Here is a 17,204-nt window from a genome sequence, read left to right on the forward strand (position 1 = left end):
ACTGTGGTACCTGCCCAGATGGCATATAGCATAGACACTGGAGACAGACATGCCTCAAATGTGTAAAAAGGGGAAAAGCTCAAGGACACATGGTTAGCATTTTCTAGCTGCAAAAAATACTTGCTCACACTACATATGCCTCTCTAAGACAAAAATGTTAGCAAGGTGCTTCCAGAAAGATGGAAGAGGCCATTATTTTCCAATGTAGGTACAGTACACATTGTTTTACAATTAAAAAGACGTGCTCTAAACCCTGGCATCTTACAATTGAGCAGAGAAAGTAAAAATGTCACGGGAAGGAAAACAAGGGCTTTCAAGCCTGGGTTCTGAATACACTTGTTTAATAAGATGAGTAATTAATGCAATTTCCTGCCCTTCCTTTTAAGTGATACCACTCAAGTAGTTAAGTATCACATAAGACCCTGCACTATGTTTGGCAAAGGAGTATTAGAAGATGGAACTTCCTCTCCTGGAGGCCACAGCAGGGGCGAGGTTAAAATTTTTTAAAACTTTCTTTCCTGACCCATCCAACTCTTCAGTGAAGCTTCCAGCACCCTTTGGCAGCTACTTTCAAAGACTCAGTTCTTAGCTAGCCCTCTCCAAACCATCAGTGTATTCATCTACTCCTTACTACTTACAAAGTGAGCAACTTCTCCCAACCTAACTTCTGGAAGTCAATTTCATGTCAAATAGACTGCTATACATTGTCAACCCAAGTCCTACCAGGACTGCCAATTCAATGTCTTGTCGTTACATTCCAGCTACTGGCCCAAAGCTGGCAAACATCCTTAGCACGCTGAGGCGGGAGGGGCAGGAAGCTCTGGTCAGCCATTAGCATCCTGCATTGAGTGTCTGCCCCTTGGTGGTCAGTGCTTGTCATAGCTGTCGTTCTGCCACTTGGTTGATTTGCGTATTAGGGTTTTATTATATAGGATTTTGGTGGCAACGGCTGGAACAGTAAAGTGACCAGCTGCCTAACAGGACTTAGAAATTGTTTCCTAGGGACATTTTCTTTCAAACTTTTAGCTTTCAAAACTCATAACAATGTTTTTCATACTGATCACTTACCTCCATTTCCTTATCCAAATGACAACAAATAGTAACCCTCACCCCCACCTCAACAAAAGGTAGCATTCAGCAACTCCTCCCCTCTCCCCCACAGCTCTGACATTTAGGGACTTGTCAGCAAATAACCAAACACAAAGGTGCCTGCCTTTGCACAAGGGAAAATGACTTGAGGAAAGCCACCTCCAGATACTTTTCTGGAAGGCTTAATTTTGCTCTAAAAATAAAGTGAACGCATGTGTGGGTAGGGGCAGGCAGTGGTCCAGGTCTTCCTGCTGCCGGCCAGGGCCTTCCTTTGCTCCATGCCACCCACCGATGGTCAGCGCACGTCATAGTGAGCAACTGAACTCCCAAGCGGACACTTTGCATATTAATCTTTTATATACAGAGCTTTTAAAAGAATGTTTATTGATTTCAGAGAGGAAGAGACAGAAACATCAATGATGAGAATCATTGATTGGCTGCCTCCTACACGCCCCCTACTGGGGATCCAGGCCGCAACCCAGGCATGTGCCCTTGACTAGAATTGAACGCGGGACCCTTCAGTCTGCAGGCCAAGGCTCTATCCACTGAGCCAAACCTGCTAGGGCTTAGGACCTCTTTAAGTGATGGCCACAAGCAAGCAAAGTATCAATGTTTCCAGAGATTTTCACTTCCTTGTACATATACTGAGTAAAGGCACTAATGGCCATATTCTAAGACTTTAGTAAAATAATCATACACAGTGCTTTAATGTAGGTCAGATTCAAGATTAAAAGTGATATTCTACACACCTATTTGATATTGGTCTGAGAACAACATGCTGTGTGTTCCAGATAACTGAAGAGAAAGAACTGGGATACTAAGTGATGTCTAAAGAATGTATTATGAATTTCTACAATTAGGGCAAAGTTGCATGAAAAAAATTAAACAGCTATACTAAATTTGTCAAATTTCCAATCTCTTCTCAGAACCTAAATAATGTGCTAGCTGAATTCTTTTGAGGTATCCAATGAGTCTTAAAATAGGATGGAATTTGTGGACTATAAAATCATCACTTAACCCTATCAGACTGCTTCAATAAAAATATACTCCAACCCAGTTTTTTCTTCAGCTACTTTAATTATAAAAATCTTTCATGTCCCCTTACCACCAGAAAATGGAAAACCAGAAGGCAACAGTCCAGTACAAAAACATACGACTGGAAGATATCACCAACTAGATCTGGCAACTAAATCATGTTCAGAATTCTGAAAAATAAAAGCACATTTAGACAAAGCACTAAATCAGCATTATAACCAGGAATTTTATCACCTGGGAGAAATCTTCCAAATAACACAAGTGTGAAAAATTGAGCCAATGAGCCTGGAATCGGGCTATGTATACTTTGAAAAATTTATATGATCAATGCTACTCCTGATTAAAAAAAACAACATTCTACTAATATGAACCATAGCTCTGTAATAAGAAGCAACCAGGACTTCCCACCCAGACATGGGTATATCTAACTACTTTGGTAGGGATGCCATTTACTGATCACACTATCTTTTCAAAATACATCAACAGTAGATACACTTTATCAAAATTATGTCTTCACCTTTCTGCTTAAGACATGGAGTTCAGCAGTAACCCACAATAAGCTGAGAGCCAGATTGTTACGTATTACTGAAAGCATAAAAACCCAACCATAACTGTTGCCTTAAATGATCACTAGTGTCCTCTAGTTAACACCTGTAGTTATTACACCACAGGTCAGTTTTAGTGACGGCTTTATCATGTGACTAAGGACGCATGATCCAACTGGCTAATGGGACTTGTAATTTTTAAAATTATAGTAACATTAGAACTTTTGAAAGCCACAATCTAAATGTACAATGTAAGAGTTTAATACTTTCTATCTTCCGTATTTTTTGCAAGCCATAAAAATTGTGCTAGGGCTTTTAAGTGATTGAAAATTTGGGTAACTCCAAGGTTGGCTATATCTCAATTTCTCCATTAGCCACATTATACCCATAATTTATTAACCTTTTTAGAGAAACCCTTCTAACTTAAGACTGTGTAAGTTGTATACTGCCCAAAAGGCCATATAAATGCCCATTTATAACAGCAGTGTAATTATTGACACACCATATTACTTCCATGACTTTTTAGCTATCTTGCTTTGTCCCTAACAGGAACTGTATTTAGGCTATGAGGAAATGCCAAGACAATAAGGCCCAGAGCTTCCAGCAAATCAGGTAATCTTAAGTGTCTTCTGTAACAAGGCTCATACTGAACTTCAGTGATACCAATTCTCCCTTGTGACACAGACTCTCCCCCCTGATATTTGCATGAAAGGTTAAGGACCAAGGGAAATTACTGTTTAGGACCTAATCTTGTAAGATATCCTCATAGAGCTCTGACCGGTTTGGCTCAGCGGATAGAGCGTCGGCCTGTGGACTCAGGGGTCCCAGGTTCAATTCTGGTCAGGGGCATGTGCCTTGGTTGCGGGAATATCCCCGGTGGGGAGTGTGCAGGAGGCAGCTGATCGATGTTTCTCTCGCATTGATGTTTCTCTCTATCCCTCTCCCTCTCTATAAAAATTCAATAAAATGTATTTAAAAAAAAGATATCCTCAGAGCACTGGCTGGTGTGGGTCATTGGTTGAGCATCATTCTGCCCGTTTGAATCCTGGTCAAGGAACATGTCCAGGTTTGTGGGCGCCATAGGTGGACAACTGCTATTTGTTTCTCTCTTCCTTCCTCTCTAAAAATCAATTAAATTCTCTTACTGTATATGTGTATAGCCTCATACATTCAACTCAATAACTTCTGTCATATTAAAGTCAGGATAATCCAAAACTGTCATAAAATAGCACATTTAAGGAAACTAAGCCACAAGACTGTTGCATTATGGTTTAATCTAATTGCACAAAATTTAGAAATTACAGCTCCTCTATTTCTAAGAGGAAGGTTATGCATGCCTCCGTATTCAAGTCTGCACTGTTACATTTGAACCATATAGTGAATTTTACATTATAATGGATCAATTTAGAATTCCCATGCAACACCTCAAATCATGGAAAATAAAATGGAAGCAATTTTTAAAGCTTTTTGGAAAGTTCTCATGCTAATGCTAAAAGCATTTTTATGGGCAACTTTGGGTTATAATGTACTAGGGATGCTAACCTTTAAAATGTTGGTCACTGAGTAAGTCTAAGGAAAAAACTTAAGAACGATCACTTAAGTGACAACCAAAAATTCCCTTCACTTCAAAAGCCTCAATTTTGTTTCTTATAAGATTTGTGTAACCAACTGCTTTCCATGGGACAAGAACTATGGTAATAGTGGGTTTGACTATTACAGTTATGCTATTATTTATTAATTCAAAAGCACTTTACAAGAAAATATAAGTATGGCTTCCAATAGGAATGTTATACCTGAACTTGATACCAAGCTCACACATTTTAGTTTTGCAAGGAAAAACAGGCTTTCAGGTTAAACAACAATTTGTAACCAAAACTTTAATCCCAAGAATTCTCACAAAACATATTACAAATGACAGCATGAAAAAAAAATTTGCACAGTAACTCAAAGTTCAGCTCTACAATGTACCCTTAAGCTGGCAGGACACAGGTATCTTGAATAGTCGCAAACTTCCAAGTGAAGAATGTTACCAATAGCCATGTATTCATATATAGCAATCACTTAAGAAATTTATGACCAAAAGCAAAGGTAAACTAACTTTCTTAAAACTTCTTAGATTCTACACCAACTGGACAACATCTGCCCAGTGTAAAGACTAGCTGGATTTTTTTAAACCTCTAATCTAGTTTAAGGGTGCAGCTTTAAATTTTTAGCTGCTGGCGTGTGTTCACAGCAGCTTCTGAAGACTGCCTGTCCAACTACAGCTGCATATTAGGTCACAGCTATGGAAAGTCTTAAATCCAATTTTTGCCAGTTTTGTTTCCACAATATTCAACGTCACACTTTAGCTGGGCAGAAGTTAAGAGGTTTATTATCAGTCTGTGCAAGACTGAAGTTCAAAGCAAATTCAATTTTGCTTAAGGGAACATTGTAAAGTAACAATTCTTGATATTACATGCCTCATATGATCCATTTCAAACCATAGAGAATTACATCTTTGTGTGTCACTGTTCCAAGACAAACAAATGTGAACAGCTAAAACATCTTAAAAATGCACCAAGCTTATGAAGTCTCAAACAAAACTTGAATTTTCTGTACATACTCCTGTCAAATGAAGTTATTTCCTGTACACCATTCATCTTGCAAACTGGTCTTCTATTTCCTTTCATTTGACCTAGATCGGCTAAAAAAAAACAAAAGCAGAAAAACAGGTTCCATCTGTAACTTGGTGACAGTGACAAAACATCAAAAAAATTTTATGGTAGAAAATTACATAATTATATAAAAATGGCTTAGTTAGACCTATTTGCGGTTTTAGTATGTTAGGCATACAAGGTCTTAACTAGCTCATCATTAAAGATCTTACCTCCGAGACCTAGAGAAGGATCGAGACGGCTTATGATTTCTCTCCCGAGACAGTGATCTCTCTCTTCTCCTATCTCTGGAAAGGGACCTACAGACAGAGGCAAAAGAAAAATGGGACCATTCAGGACTATAAACAATAAATATTTCCAATAAGTCTTTGAAAACAAAGTTAGTTAATTCTACTAACTTAATACTGGTTCTATGTAACACTTTATCTATTACTAAGAATTCATTACAAGATCCATTACCATAACCAAGTCATTTAGAAAACAGCGTACGAATAGCAAACAACACTGCCATTTCTGAGACTGTGGCCAAAAAGGTCATTTACCTGCTCCGGCTACGGGAGAAGCTTCTCCGTCTTGGAGATCTAAAAGCAGAAACAAGAAAGTTAGGCTAACTGTCAACTAGTATTTATGGCGTGAGGCATTTCCCAACTTTTCAATCTCACTGTTGGGCCCAGTGAATGTGCCGAAGAACTGGCACCCATCGTCCAAAAAAAAAAGAAAAAAAAAGAAAAGAAAAAAAAAAGGCACAGAAGGATTAAGGAACCAAAAGCTCAAGTGAAAAGCAGGTATTCCAACCATGGACTCACTTTAAGAATGCTTCACAGCAGATCTGTCCAATGCAAAACTTCATGTCAAACTAACTTCACTACCCAAAACACCACACCAAAATGTAGTCCCACAAGTAGTTCCAAAAACAGTACCATAAACCAGTATTTGGAACCCATGCAAACCTATAAGTCCATGACAAGACTTAGGTACCAGGTGGATAGTGTAATCGTGAAAACGCGCTAGGTGTAAATATTGATGCCATTAAGTGCTACATTAGAACTGCATTTGTGATCGTCACATTTAAGGGTGTGTTTAGACTTATCAAAATTACCTTAGCTCTTGGCCCACTTCACCCCCAAAATTTTAAAATTTTGAAAACTGTTAGTAAAACCATTTAAAGGTGATAGGAGTCAAATTTTTGCTAGAAAGGAAAGCTAAATCTGTTAGTAATTAAAATTTTTAGTTTGGCATCTCACACATGCAAATAAGTTTCACTTGAAGGTCTAGTTACATTATGAGTTCCCTATCACCCTTAAAAGTTTTATTCAAGCAATATATATGTACATTACCATTCAATTATGCACAGCCAGCCTTTGATCCAGAAAAAAAGAATTACTTTAAGCCGCTTACTCCTTATTTTAACCAGCAGTAAACTGTATAAGCAGGAAAAACTTACTAGTTTTGGGTTTCAACAAGCTAGAAATGGTGAGGTGAGGCTGCCGGACTGACGGCCAGGAAGAATTTGCTGAAAAGGTTTTGCCAGATGTTGCGTTGGATTTAGTTGGTTGGCGAAGGGGGTGTTGTGGATTTTTCCTGCTTTTTTGTTAGCCGAAGGCTGCTGCTGTAGTTGTTGTGAAGACATTTGGTAAATAAACAGCTGAGCTGATTGGCCAGGAATGTGTGGGCGGTCGAGGTGGCTGCTGCCGATTTGGTTAAGGTTGGAGAGAAGGCTGAGAGAAAACAGCATGCTCGGGAACCAAAGGGCGGTGCAACCTGACGACTGGCCATGCCTGGGTCATGTGAAACGACACCAGCCAAGCTGAATGGGGCGCGCTGGTCACATGACGCTGAAAGGGCTAGTTGACTGGCTAATGCAGACTCAGAGGGTGGTGAGAAGAGACATGATGGTGACTCTGTAACGGGGTTCATTTTTATTAATAGATGGACCAAAAAGCACAAAAAAATGAAAAAAAAACAAGCCATCAGTACAACCATCTATTAGCTAACAAATACTCTATTATGATGGGCAACAGTGTGTTGTTTTTCAAAACAGCAAAAGGGGCAAGATTTTGAACTCCTATCTCCTAGGACTTCACTCACCTTTAAGAGGTAACTTCAGTCCTTCAGAAACTATTTTGGAGATTTGAGGAGATGTGGACTTAGCATCCAGACAACACTGCCTGGTCCAAGAATGATGCCATTGTCAGTTATAAAAAAACTGCTCTCTCTCCTATTTGGGTATGAAGAATAGATGACTGGGATTACTTTTATAGCCCCCTTTATTGGTCAGTGACTTAAGTTAGTTTCAGAAAGATTTCTATTTTACCAGTTGTAACATTAAAACAGCTGCCTGATTGATAAATATTACAATCGTGCTAATAGAAACACATTTTTTGGTGAAGAGCTAGAGTTGAATGTAATGTTTGTCATTATGGAGTCAAGAAATGGAGAAAGTCCTAAATTGAAGTATAAGGGAAGACTTGGAAAGATGCAACTAGAAGATGAACTAGAAGATAGATCCAAGATAGAAGTTACTGACTACCAACATGAACCTAAAGACAAAAGCCAACACTCAGCACAACTCACATACCCCAAACTACACCCAGCAAATGCTTCATAAAAACCTCCGGTTCTTCACAATACATTTAAAACCCACCAACAAACTTTGAGAGAAGTACCTGCTCCTATTACCTACTCCATTACACCAATACCTCTAGTCACGCTCTCTCTCAAGTACCTGCGGCGAGGTGGAGGACTCCTTCGGCGATAATCATCTCGAGGGCGACGACCCCAAGAGGGAGGCGGGCCTCGATTTCGACTTCTCTTTTCACCATTCGACAGTTCCACTCTTACTCGGCAGCCACACAGTGTTCTAGGCAGACAAAAGCATTATTACATTTAAAGCAGCCAAACTCACTTTCTAAAAGATGTTTATTAAAGCAAAAAGCACTTCTCGTTAAGAATACATTTGAATGCCTGCAGAATCCTTAATGCCAAAACAGGTTTTGGTTCCCTTATTTTTTCTTAAAGGAAACTTCCTTACATTTTATTGTTTTGCTGAGAGTCAGTCTGATCACTGGGCTCCATGTTAATTTGTTAGCAGTTGTAGTTTAAGTGTGAAAACACGCAGGCTAATTAATCCCCACAGAACTGGTTCATCTGTACACCCTGTGACTTCTCACTGAGGTCCCACCGCTTGTTTACGCATCTTACACTGTATTTGCTGGTCCCTACCCACCCTGCACATGTAACAGCAATAAATAGGACATTTGGCCATTTTATTTTACATCACCCTCTCCCTCAATCATCACACAATAGTTGACATAAAAAATTCCAACAGCCATTATATTTAGATTGAGCCACAGTGACTGGGAAGAGGTGCAACCCTGGAAATATGTTTCTGCAATCTGCTTGGATAAACAAGCTTTTATACAGCCAACCCTCCAAACATTTAATTTTAGGATTGAAATCCAATGGTTCCAAATGCCAACAAAATAGAAGGGGCAACACCTGCTCGCTATTAAGACTTGGCATTAGCACCAGCTGGGGAACTGCTATACAAGCCAGACTTCCTAAAAGCAGCACTCCAAACAGTTAAAGATAACGGTGCAATACAGCCCAGGAAAGCACCATCCAGCTACAATTATCAGTACAGGGCCATTCTTAAAGAAAATGATTCCACAGCTGTTTTAGAATCAATTCAAAGGTGACAAAAGTTGACACTGCAGAGAATTTAGATTAAAATGTTCTGACCATTTTTTGGATGCAGCCGTCCACCCATCAAGAATTGACCATTAAACCTAATTATTTTCCTCAATGACCAGCTGAATAAAAAGAATCCTCCTACGTATCTCCACTAAAACTGTTCGGTCCTTTTTTTCATTGCAAAAAAAGGTGTACACAAATTTCCAGTAACATCCATTTCAGATAACCAAGAAGCCACTCAGAACCACTATCCCAGAGATTTTTAAACATTAAAAACTTTAGGCGACATTATTTAAATCAACGATTAAATTACCTCCCATCTAGCTCTCGGACAGCATCGGCTGCATCTCGGGGATCTTCAAACTCCACGAAAGCAAAGCCGGGAGGGTTTCTAGCAACCCACACACTCCGGAGTGGCCCATAATAGCCAAACGCCCGTTCCAACTCAGTCTTGTTACCGTTGTTCCCAAGATTTCCCACATAAACCTTACAGTCCAATGGACAGGAATCACGATGCATTTCTGTAAAAATAAAAGACAAAACCAAAATATGGAAGATTTAACCAAATAATCTACATACAGTGAGAAACAGACCCTTAGGAAAGACTGCCAGAATACTAAAAACTTAAGTAAAACTACCACCCTCGAAACACCCATTTCTCCGTTAAATGAGACTGAAGGGCATGCATCCCGACCCCGTCTATTATGAAATGTCCGAGGCAGGTGAACGAGCCGCACGTTAGGGGCTGGGGCTGAGCCACTGGAGCCGCCCGGGCCGCGCCCCCATCACCCGAGGCCGGTTTCAATGGCTGCAAAGAGCGGCCTCCCAACACTTGGTGTAAGGACCATTCACACCCCGGTTCTTCCCCCGCTCGGCTTAATCCGATTAAAAAACCAGCCCAGACACATCCTATTGGCGTGACCCCGCCCTGTGCCCGGGAGGTGAGAGCAAAGCACGGCTGCAGACCGATTTAAAAAAAACAAACACAAAAAAACAACTCCCTGCGACCAGCTTCAGGCCGACGGGCTACCGGGACGCAGCTACAAAAACAATGCTGCCCACAGAAGATGGGTTAAAAAAAAAAAAAAAAGAAGAGGCTGGGTTCAAGGAGTAAAAAAGTGGAGTCGAATTCAAATTACATGAAAATGTGAGTACAGAAACCACTTCCTGTGGATCGAGATTTCCAGTCTTTTTATGAATTAATTCCTTATTATTGAAACTACCACATGATGTCCCCTTTTTTGCCTCCATGGGCCCCTCCCAGCCCGCCCAGGCCGCAATCCCAGCCTTGCTAGAGCCCAGGGACAAAAACCCTGGGAGCTTCAGAAAACGTGGGGCGGAAAAAAAAAAGGCGCCATAAATTGAAAGGCCGCGCGGCCTGGCGTACGACTCGGTTACCAGCTCCCCCTCTGCCTTGATCCTCGGGCAACCTCACCCCCGGCGCATCCCCCCACAAAGGCCCACGAACCCCTTCCCTCCAGGCCGGGGCCCGCCCGGTGGGCTGCCAGCCCGCCGCCGCCCGCGCCGCACGTCACAAAATGGCGGCGGCGGCCCTTTGTCTCCATCTGGCACCGCCATGGGGCCCGGCCCCATCTCGGCCCTGCTACGTCCCACTTCCCCCTTCGCTCCTTCGGACCCGGCCTCTCACCGAGATCTGGAGTGAGAAACGCAGCGGCTGAAGTCCACACACCCTCGGACGGCTCCTCGGCTCCCCTCCGCCCGGCTCCACAGGTCCCCGCACCTCCCCGGCGTTCACGAAATGGCGGACCACCGCCTTCTCCTCGCCCTTATTTATACGCCATGCTGGGTCACGTGATTGGACAGGCTCGACCAATGAGCGGCCGAGGAGGCCGTGACGCAGCGGCTGCGAACGCGACGAGCCGCGCGGTGCCTGGGAGCGCGCTCGGGCCGCGCCGGGGCGCCTGGGGGCACCCGGCCTTCCCGCGCCCGGCGCTCCCCCGGGGTTCCCCCTCCGTCTCCCCATCTTTCCCGCCCCCCTTCTCCCCAAATGGCCGGCGCTGTTCACACAGCGGCCGCCACCCGCCTGAGCTGATGGAGCCGCTGGCTCCTGATAGGGTTGAGGTCTCGGATGAATCCAACACCCGATCCCCGCCGGCGGCGGCGGCGGGGCTGGGACCGGGACCCGGGCGCTGACAGACGCGCTTCCGAGTGGCTCCAAGGTCAGGGAGGGGTGACCCGGCTGCGCTTACGGGAAAGCGGGTCCGGGAGTCCGCCGGTTTCCCGCCTCCCGCCCCAGCGGCGGGATTGGGCCGGGGCGGCGGCGGCGTCCTCGCCTGCCTGGGCGCTCGCGAGGTGTAATAGCAACGCACCGGCCCCTGAGACCGGCCGGCCACCGGGAAACTAGCTTCAGCGGATCACGATAAAAGGGAGCTCCGAGGACGACTGAGTCCATCCTAAGCCCCAAGCAGATGCCAGGAGGGCGCCTCCGCTCTTCCTCCGGCAGAAGCGGGTGGGGGCTCCGTGGGCCGCTCGCCCTTCGGGTTCTCCGCTCCCGCGAGGAAGACGGAGCCGCGGGATGACACACGGTTGGGAGGGGAAGGCCGCGATCGTGTTAGGAAATCACCGAGCTCTCTCTACCCGCTGGCAGGGGAGTCTCACCTATTGCTAAGCCGTGTTTAAATATGCTCTCGAGAAAACAAAACAAAAATAACCTGTATTTTCAGTCATTAGCTGAAAGATACGCTAGTTACTTTCCTGTCTTATCTCTCCCAGATGTTTTCCTTGGGAGCCTTATCTCTGATTGGGGCCCCAAAAGGACTTTCCATTGTGGGGAGGGGAAAACAGGAAGATTTACTCGCCCTGAGCCTTGGTTTTCTCGGGTGTGAAACGGGGGTGTCCTAGCGAGGGGAGAAGGGGACTGGGAGCTCCAGGGCCGCGCCTGGGAGGGGGTCCGGGCAAGCCCTGTCTCTCCCTCTGACTTTCCTCCTGGCTCCCTTAGGTTTGCCTCACTTGCTCCTCTCCGCCGTGTAAGCTTTTCTCTCTTTAATGTTTCTTCTGCCAAAGCAAAGTCAGAGGGTCCTGGATGTGGACCCCAGCCCCACGGCTGCTCACTGCTACAGTCTTCCCGCAGCCGGTGTGGCTCAGTGGTGGCCCTGTGACCCAGGAGGTCAGGGCTGGATTCCCAGGCAGGGCACATGCCCGGGTTTCGGGCTCAATCCCTAGGGTGGGGTAGGCAGCCAGTCATTAATTCTCTTTCATCAATAATGTTTCTATCTATCTCTCCCTCTCCCTTCCACTCTGAAATCAGTAAAAATATATTTTAAAAAAGAAAGTGTCTTGAAAAGAATCCCTTAACCCATCTCAGAATTAATTTCCGCCTCCCTTCCACTCTCTCTCTCTCTCAAAAAAAAAAAAAAAAAAAATCAATGGAAAAAATATCCGCGGCTGAGGATTTATAAAACAACAACAAAAATGCTCTTTTAAATTTTTTTTTACCTTTATTGTTGATAGAAAATGCTGCCTCTTTTGAAATATCCCTTTCACATCTCAGTATGCCATCCTTTCCCACCATTTCCCCTGTTTTTGTTGGTGTGTGTAATGCTAGCTAGTCTAGCAGGCGTCTTTCAATGGGGCACTCCTAATTACTGTGTTCATGAGTACATTTTGAACCGCCTCTGGCTATCCAACACACGCTTTCCACCTTCTGCTGACTGCAGCGAAATGAAGTATCCATTTAAATTCTGGAATATTTTAATGTTGCTTTGATTTTACTTGACCACCAACCATTCTTGTCTGAACCCTAGAAAACGGGATGCTTTAAGAAAGACCGATCAGAATTTCTTGGTAGGGACAGGGAATGGAGCTATGCATTGTAGTGAACATCTCTTGATCTTTCTTGGGGGAACTACCTTTCTCACAAGTAGACCCTGTTATTGATTCTGGTGTGGTTGGGCCCTACAACCCACTTTTTCATGGGGAGGGAAATGGCCACCACTGGTTAATTAAGTCATTCCAGTTCATAGCCCCCCACCCTCACCGCCATTAGAAATGATGAATAATCCGATCAGTGACTAATTACAGCGTTGCTGCCAGGCCAGCCAGAGAGAGGCGTGCTCATTTCCTCTGGGGTCCTGAGCCAGGGCAGCCATCGCGTTTCCCAACGGGAAGAAGCAGCCGGTGATAGACCCAACCTAAAGGCAGAGCGAGCTGAGAGATGGCAAAGAGGAGCCGTGGGCCCAGTTCTGCTTTTGGAATTCCCAGTTATTTGAACATGCAAGCTCTCTACCTCTTCCCCCAACTTGCCTAAGCCACTTGGACTTTATTTCCCCGCCCCCGGGCACTTGCACACAGAAAGATTCCCAACACAGAAATTACTCTGACACACTCCTCACTACCTCAGGTTGAGAACCGTGGCATTAAGTAATCTTCCAATTCTAAAAAATTCATCCGTTACCAATAAGCTAAATACTTTTTTTTTAATTTAAGAAAACAGAGTTACTGATGGCCAGGCATGAATACCTATGTATAAGAATTAATACTTTAAATACTGTAATTGACTTCAAGGAAAATCTAATAAGAGCCAGGGGTGGGCAAACTTTTTGACTCGAGGGCCACAATGGGTTCTTAAACTGGACCGGAGGGCCAGAACAAAAGCATGGATGGAGTGTTTGTGTGAACTAATATAAATTCAAAGTAAACATCATTACATAAAAGGGTACGGTCTTTTTTTTCAATAGTTTTATTCATTTGAAACGGGCCGGATCCGCAGGCCGTAGTTTGCCCACGGCTGGCTTAGACCATAACAATAGTTCATTCGAGACTTGGTTCAATGTCCTGGAAACAGATAGCATAGTCAATAAAAGGTTATTTACAGAGGTTTGGGCAGGGTTAAGTAAACCCACAAGCGAAGGCAGGACTCCCAGAGGCAGCTCTTAGGCCCACTAGGGCAAGAATGATCAGGGCTACCAGAACCAGGCAAGCGCTTAGCAATGAAGAGAGGCCACTTTGGTCTTAACTAGAGGTACTGCAGCACCCCAGATGTGGGCTTTTGCTTTGTTCTTTTGAAGGGATCATAGTCAGAGTTGAAAGAACTGGACTACATTCTCTTCCCATAGTCCCATCTTTTTTTTAAAAAAAAAAAAAAATATATATATATATATATATATATATATATATATATATGTTTTTATTGATTTCAGGGAGACGGGGAGAGAGAGAGAGAGAGAAACATCAAGGCCTAGGGGATCAAGCCAAAAACCTGACCCTGATTGGCAGTCAAACCGGTAAGCTCTTGGTGCATAGGATGATGCCCAACCAACTGAGCCACACTGGCCAGGCAGTTCCATCTTTTAATGGTATCTTCTGTAGCCCAAAGCCATCTGGAGACCTGAGGGCAAAGCACCTGGGTGATGCAACCCTAGAAGTCAGCTTCCCAGGGCACAGAGCAGAGAAGATGGGGGAGAGATAATCAAGGGCTATGCTGTTTCATACAGCAACCATTAGGCATGTGTCACTATTTCAGTCTGAACTGAGATGTGTTGTAAATATAACATATATGCTGGATTTCAAACAGTATAAAAAGAAAAAAAATGTAAAATATATTATAAATTTTTATATTCATTACATGTAGAGATGATAACATTTTTTATGTATTGGGTTAAAAACTATATTATTAAAATTAACTTCATCTATGTCTTTCTATTTTTTTTACCTGTGGCTATTAGAACACTTAAAATTATATGTGTGGCCTGCATTATATTTCTGTTGGGCAGTGTTGATCTACCAGGACAAATGGGAAATAACCACATACAATTACAACAAATAATCACTTAAAATCTAATTTTAGCCCTGGCTGGCGTGGTTCCAAAGGGTCTCAGGTTTGGTTTGATTCCTGGTCAGGGCACATGCCCAGGTTGCAGGTTTAATGCTAGGTTGGGGTGTGTGCGGAAGGCAACCAATCAATGTTTCTCTTCTCTCTCTCTCTCTCTCTCTCTCTCTCTCTCTCTCTCTCTCTCCCCCACCCCCTTACACTAAGATCAATTTAAAAAAGTAAAAAATACTCATTTTAGCCATATACTTTCACTTATATGTTGAATCTAAAAACAACAACAGCCGAAACTGGTTTGGCTCAGTGGATAGAGCATCGGTCTGCGGACTGAAAGGTCCCAGGTTCGATTCCAGTCAAAGGCATGTACCTTGGTTGTGGGCACATCCCCAGTAGGGGGTGTGCAGGAGGCAGCTGATCAATGATTCTCTCTCATCGATGTTTCTAACTCTCTATCCCTCTCCCTTCCTCTCTGTAAAAAGTCAATAAAATATATTTTTAAAAAAACAAAACTGAAAAGGCAACTGTTGTGTAATAAAGAATTTGTCTGGTCTTTGTCCCAGGTTCCTGGCATTGAGCTTGTAAAACCCTTGGAATTTCCGGAGCAACCACGTGATTAGGAGGTTGGGACTCTGAGCCAGCTCTACTTCTGGGGGGAGAAATGGGGTTGGAGACTGAGTTCAGTCATTAGCCAATGAGTTAATCAGTCATGTCTATGTAATGAAACTCCCATTAAAAACTGTGGACTGAAGCTCAGTGGAGCTTCCTGGTGGGGGAACACCTGGAGGTGCTGGGCGGGTGATGTACCTGATTCTGTGAGGAGGGGATGCAGAAACTCTGCACTGGGGACCCTTCCAGCCCTTGCCCTATGCATTTTTCTACTTGGCTACTCCTGAACTGTATGCTTTATAATAAAAGTGGAACAGCAAGTATAGTGGTTTCTTGAGTGGTTTCTCACGAATTATCAAACCTGAGTGGGAACCCCTATATTTTTAACCACATGTTCAGAAGTGCTGGTGGTCTGGAGAAATTGAGGCTGGTGTCTGAAGTGGAGGTAGCTGTATGGGAACTGTGCCCTTAAAACTATAGTGTCTGATGCTAACCCTGGGTGGCTAACGTCAGAATTGAATTGCAGTACACCAGCTTGTGTTGCAACAGTTGGCATTGAAACAGAATAAGGACCTACAGGATGAGAGAAAATATTAGCAAATCATGCATCTGATAAGGGTCTAGTATCCAGAACTAGTATAAAACACTTAGAACTCAACAACAAAAAATCAAACAACCCGATTAAAACGTACAAACTGCTTGAATAGACAATTCGCTGAGGAAGATGTATAAATGGCCAACATGCACATGAAAAGATACTCATCATCATTAGTCATTAGGAAAATGCAAGTAAAAAACACGATGAGGTACAACTTCACGCCCTTTATGATGGCTGTAATAATAATTTTCTTAAAAAGGAAAATAATGTGGAGAAATTAGAACCCTTATATGTAGCTGGTAGGAATGTAAAATAGTGCAGCTGCTGTGGAGAAGTTTAGCAATTCCTCACAAAGTTAAACATAGGACAAAATGCTTATGACCTAGTATTTCCACTTCTGGGTATGTAACCCAAAGAATCAAAAACTGATCCTCACACAAGTACATGTGCGTGCATGTTCATAACAGCACCATTCCCAATTGGCTAAAGGTAGGAATAGCCCAAATGTTCACCAATGGATAACCGAATTGTAGAATATACATAAAATGTAATATTATCTATATATATAAAAGCCTAAGCAACTGTCGCAACCAAAACAATCAAACGGATGACTGGACAGGCTGCGTGGGGCCACCAGGCCCGCAAGGAGGTTGGTGAGGGACGACCAAACGACCGAACAGCAGGCTGCTTGGGGCGACCAGGCCAGTGGGGGTGGGGGGGCAATGAGGCAGTGAGGGGTGACCAGGCTGGTGGGGGGGCAGTTGGTGGCGACCAGGATGGTGGGGGGGGGGCAGTTGGGGGTGACCAGGCCAGCAGGGGGGGAAAGTTATAGGCGATCAGGCAGGCAGGCAGGTGAGCAGTTAGGAGCCAGTGGTCCCGGATTGTGAGAGGGATGTCTGACTGCCAGTTTAGGCCCAATCCCCAGGACATCCCCCGAGGGGTTCTGGATTGGAGAGGGTGCAAGCTGAGCTGAGCGGACACCTCCCTCTCCCTCTTGCACAAATTTCATGCACCAGGCCTCTAGTTCAGCTATAAAAGTCGCTAGCCCTCTTTTAGTAATGTAAGGATACACGGAGAAGTTGGCTTATACAACCCAGAACCCAACCATGCTTGGACTAATGGTGGACTTCCCGCCACTAGAACTGTGAGAAATACATTTGTTTTATATAAGCCACCAAGTCTATGGTACTTTGTTA

At 43.7% G+C, this 17,204-nt stretch overlaps 1 protein-coding gene across 1 annotated transcript; it reads right to left on the minus strand.

The window, feature by feature from the left end:
- Nucleotides 1-4,526: 4,526 nt before the first annotated feature.
- Nucleotides 4,527-10,821, minus strand: SRSF3 (serine and arginine rich splicing factor 3). The gene is made up of 6 exons (XM_059701879.1): nt 10,665-10,821; nt 9,330-9,537; nt 8,049-8,183; nt 5,866-5,904; nt 5,536-5,622; nt 4,527-5,352 (listed from the first exon to the last, which is right to left on the minus strand). The coding sequence occupies exons 2-6, from the start codon at nt 9,533-9,535 to the stop codon at nt 5,325-5,327; spliced, it is 495 nt and encodes a 164-aa protein (XP_059557862.1). The 5' UTR covers nt 9,536-9,537; nt 10,665-10,821; the 3' UTR covers nt 4,527-5,324.
- Nucleotides 10,822-17,204: the final 6,383 nt, after the last annotated feature.

This window comes from Myotis daubentonii, chromosome 6 (assembly GCF_963259705.1).
Source record: "Myotis daubentonii chromosome 6, mMyoDau2.1, whole genome shotgun sequence".
NCBI classification, from domain to species: Eukaryota; Metazoa; Chordata; class Mammalia; order Chiroptera; family Vespertilionidae; genus Myotis; species Myotis daubentonii.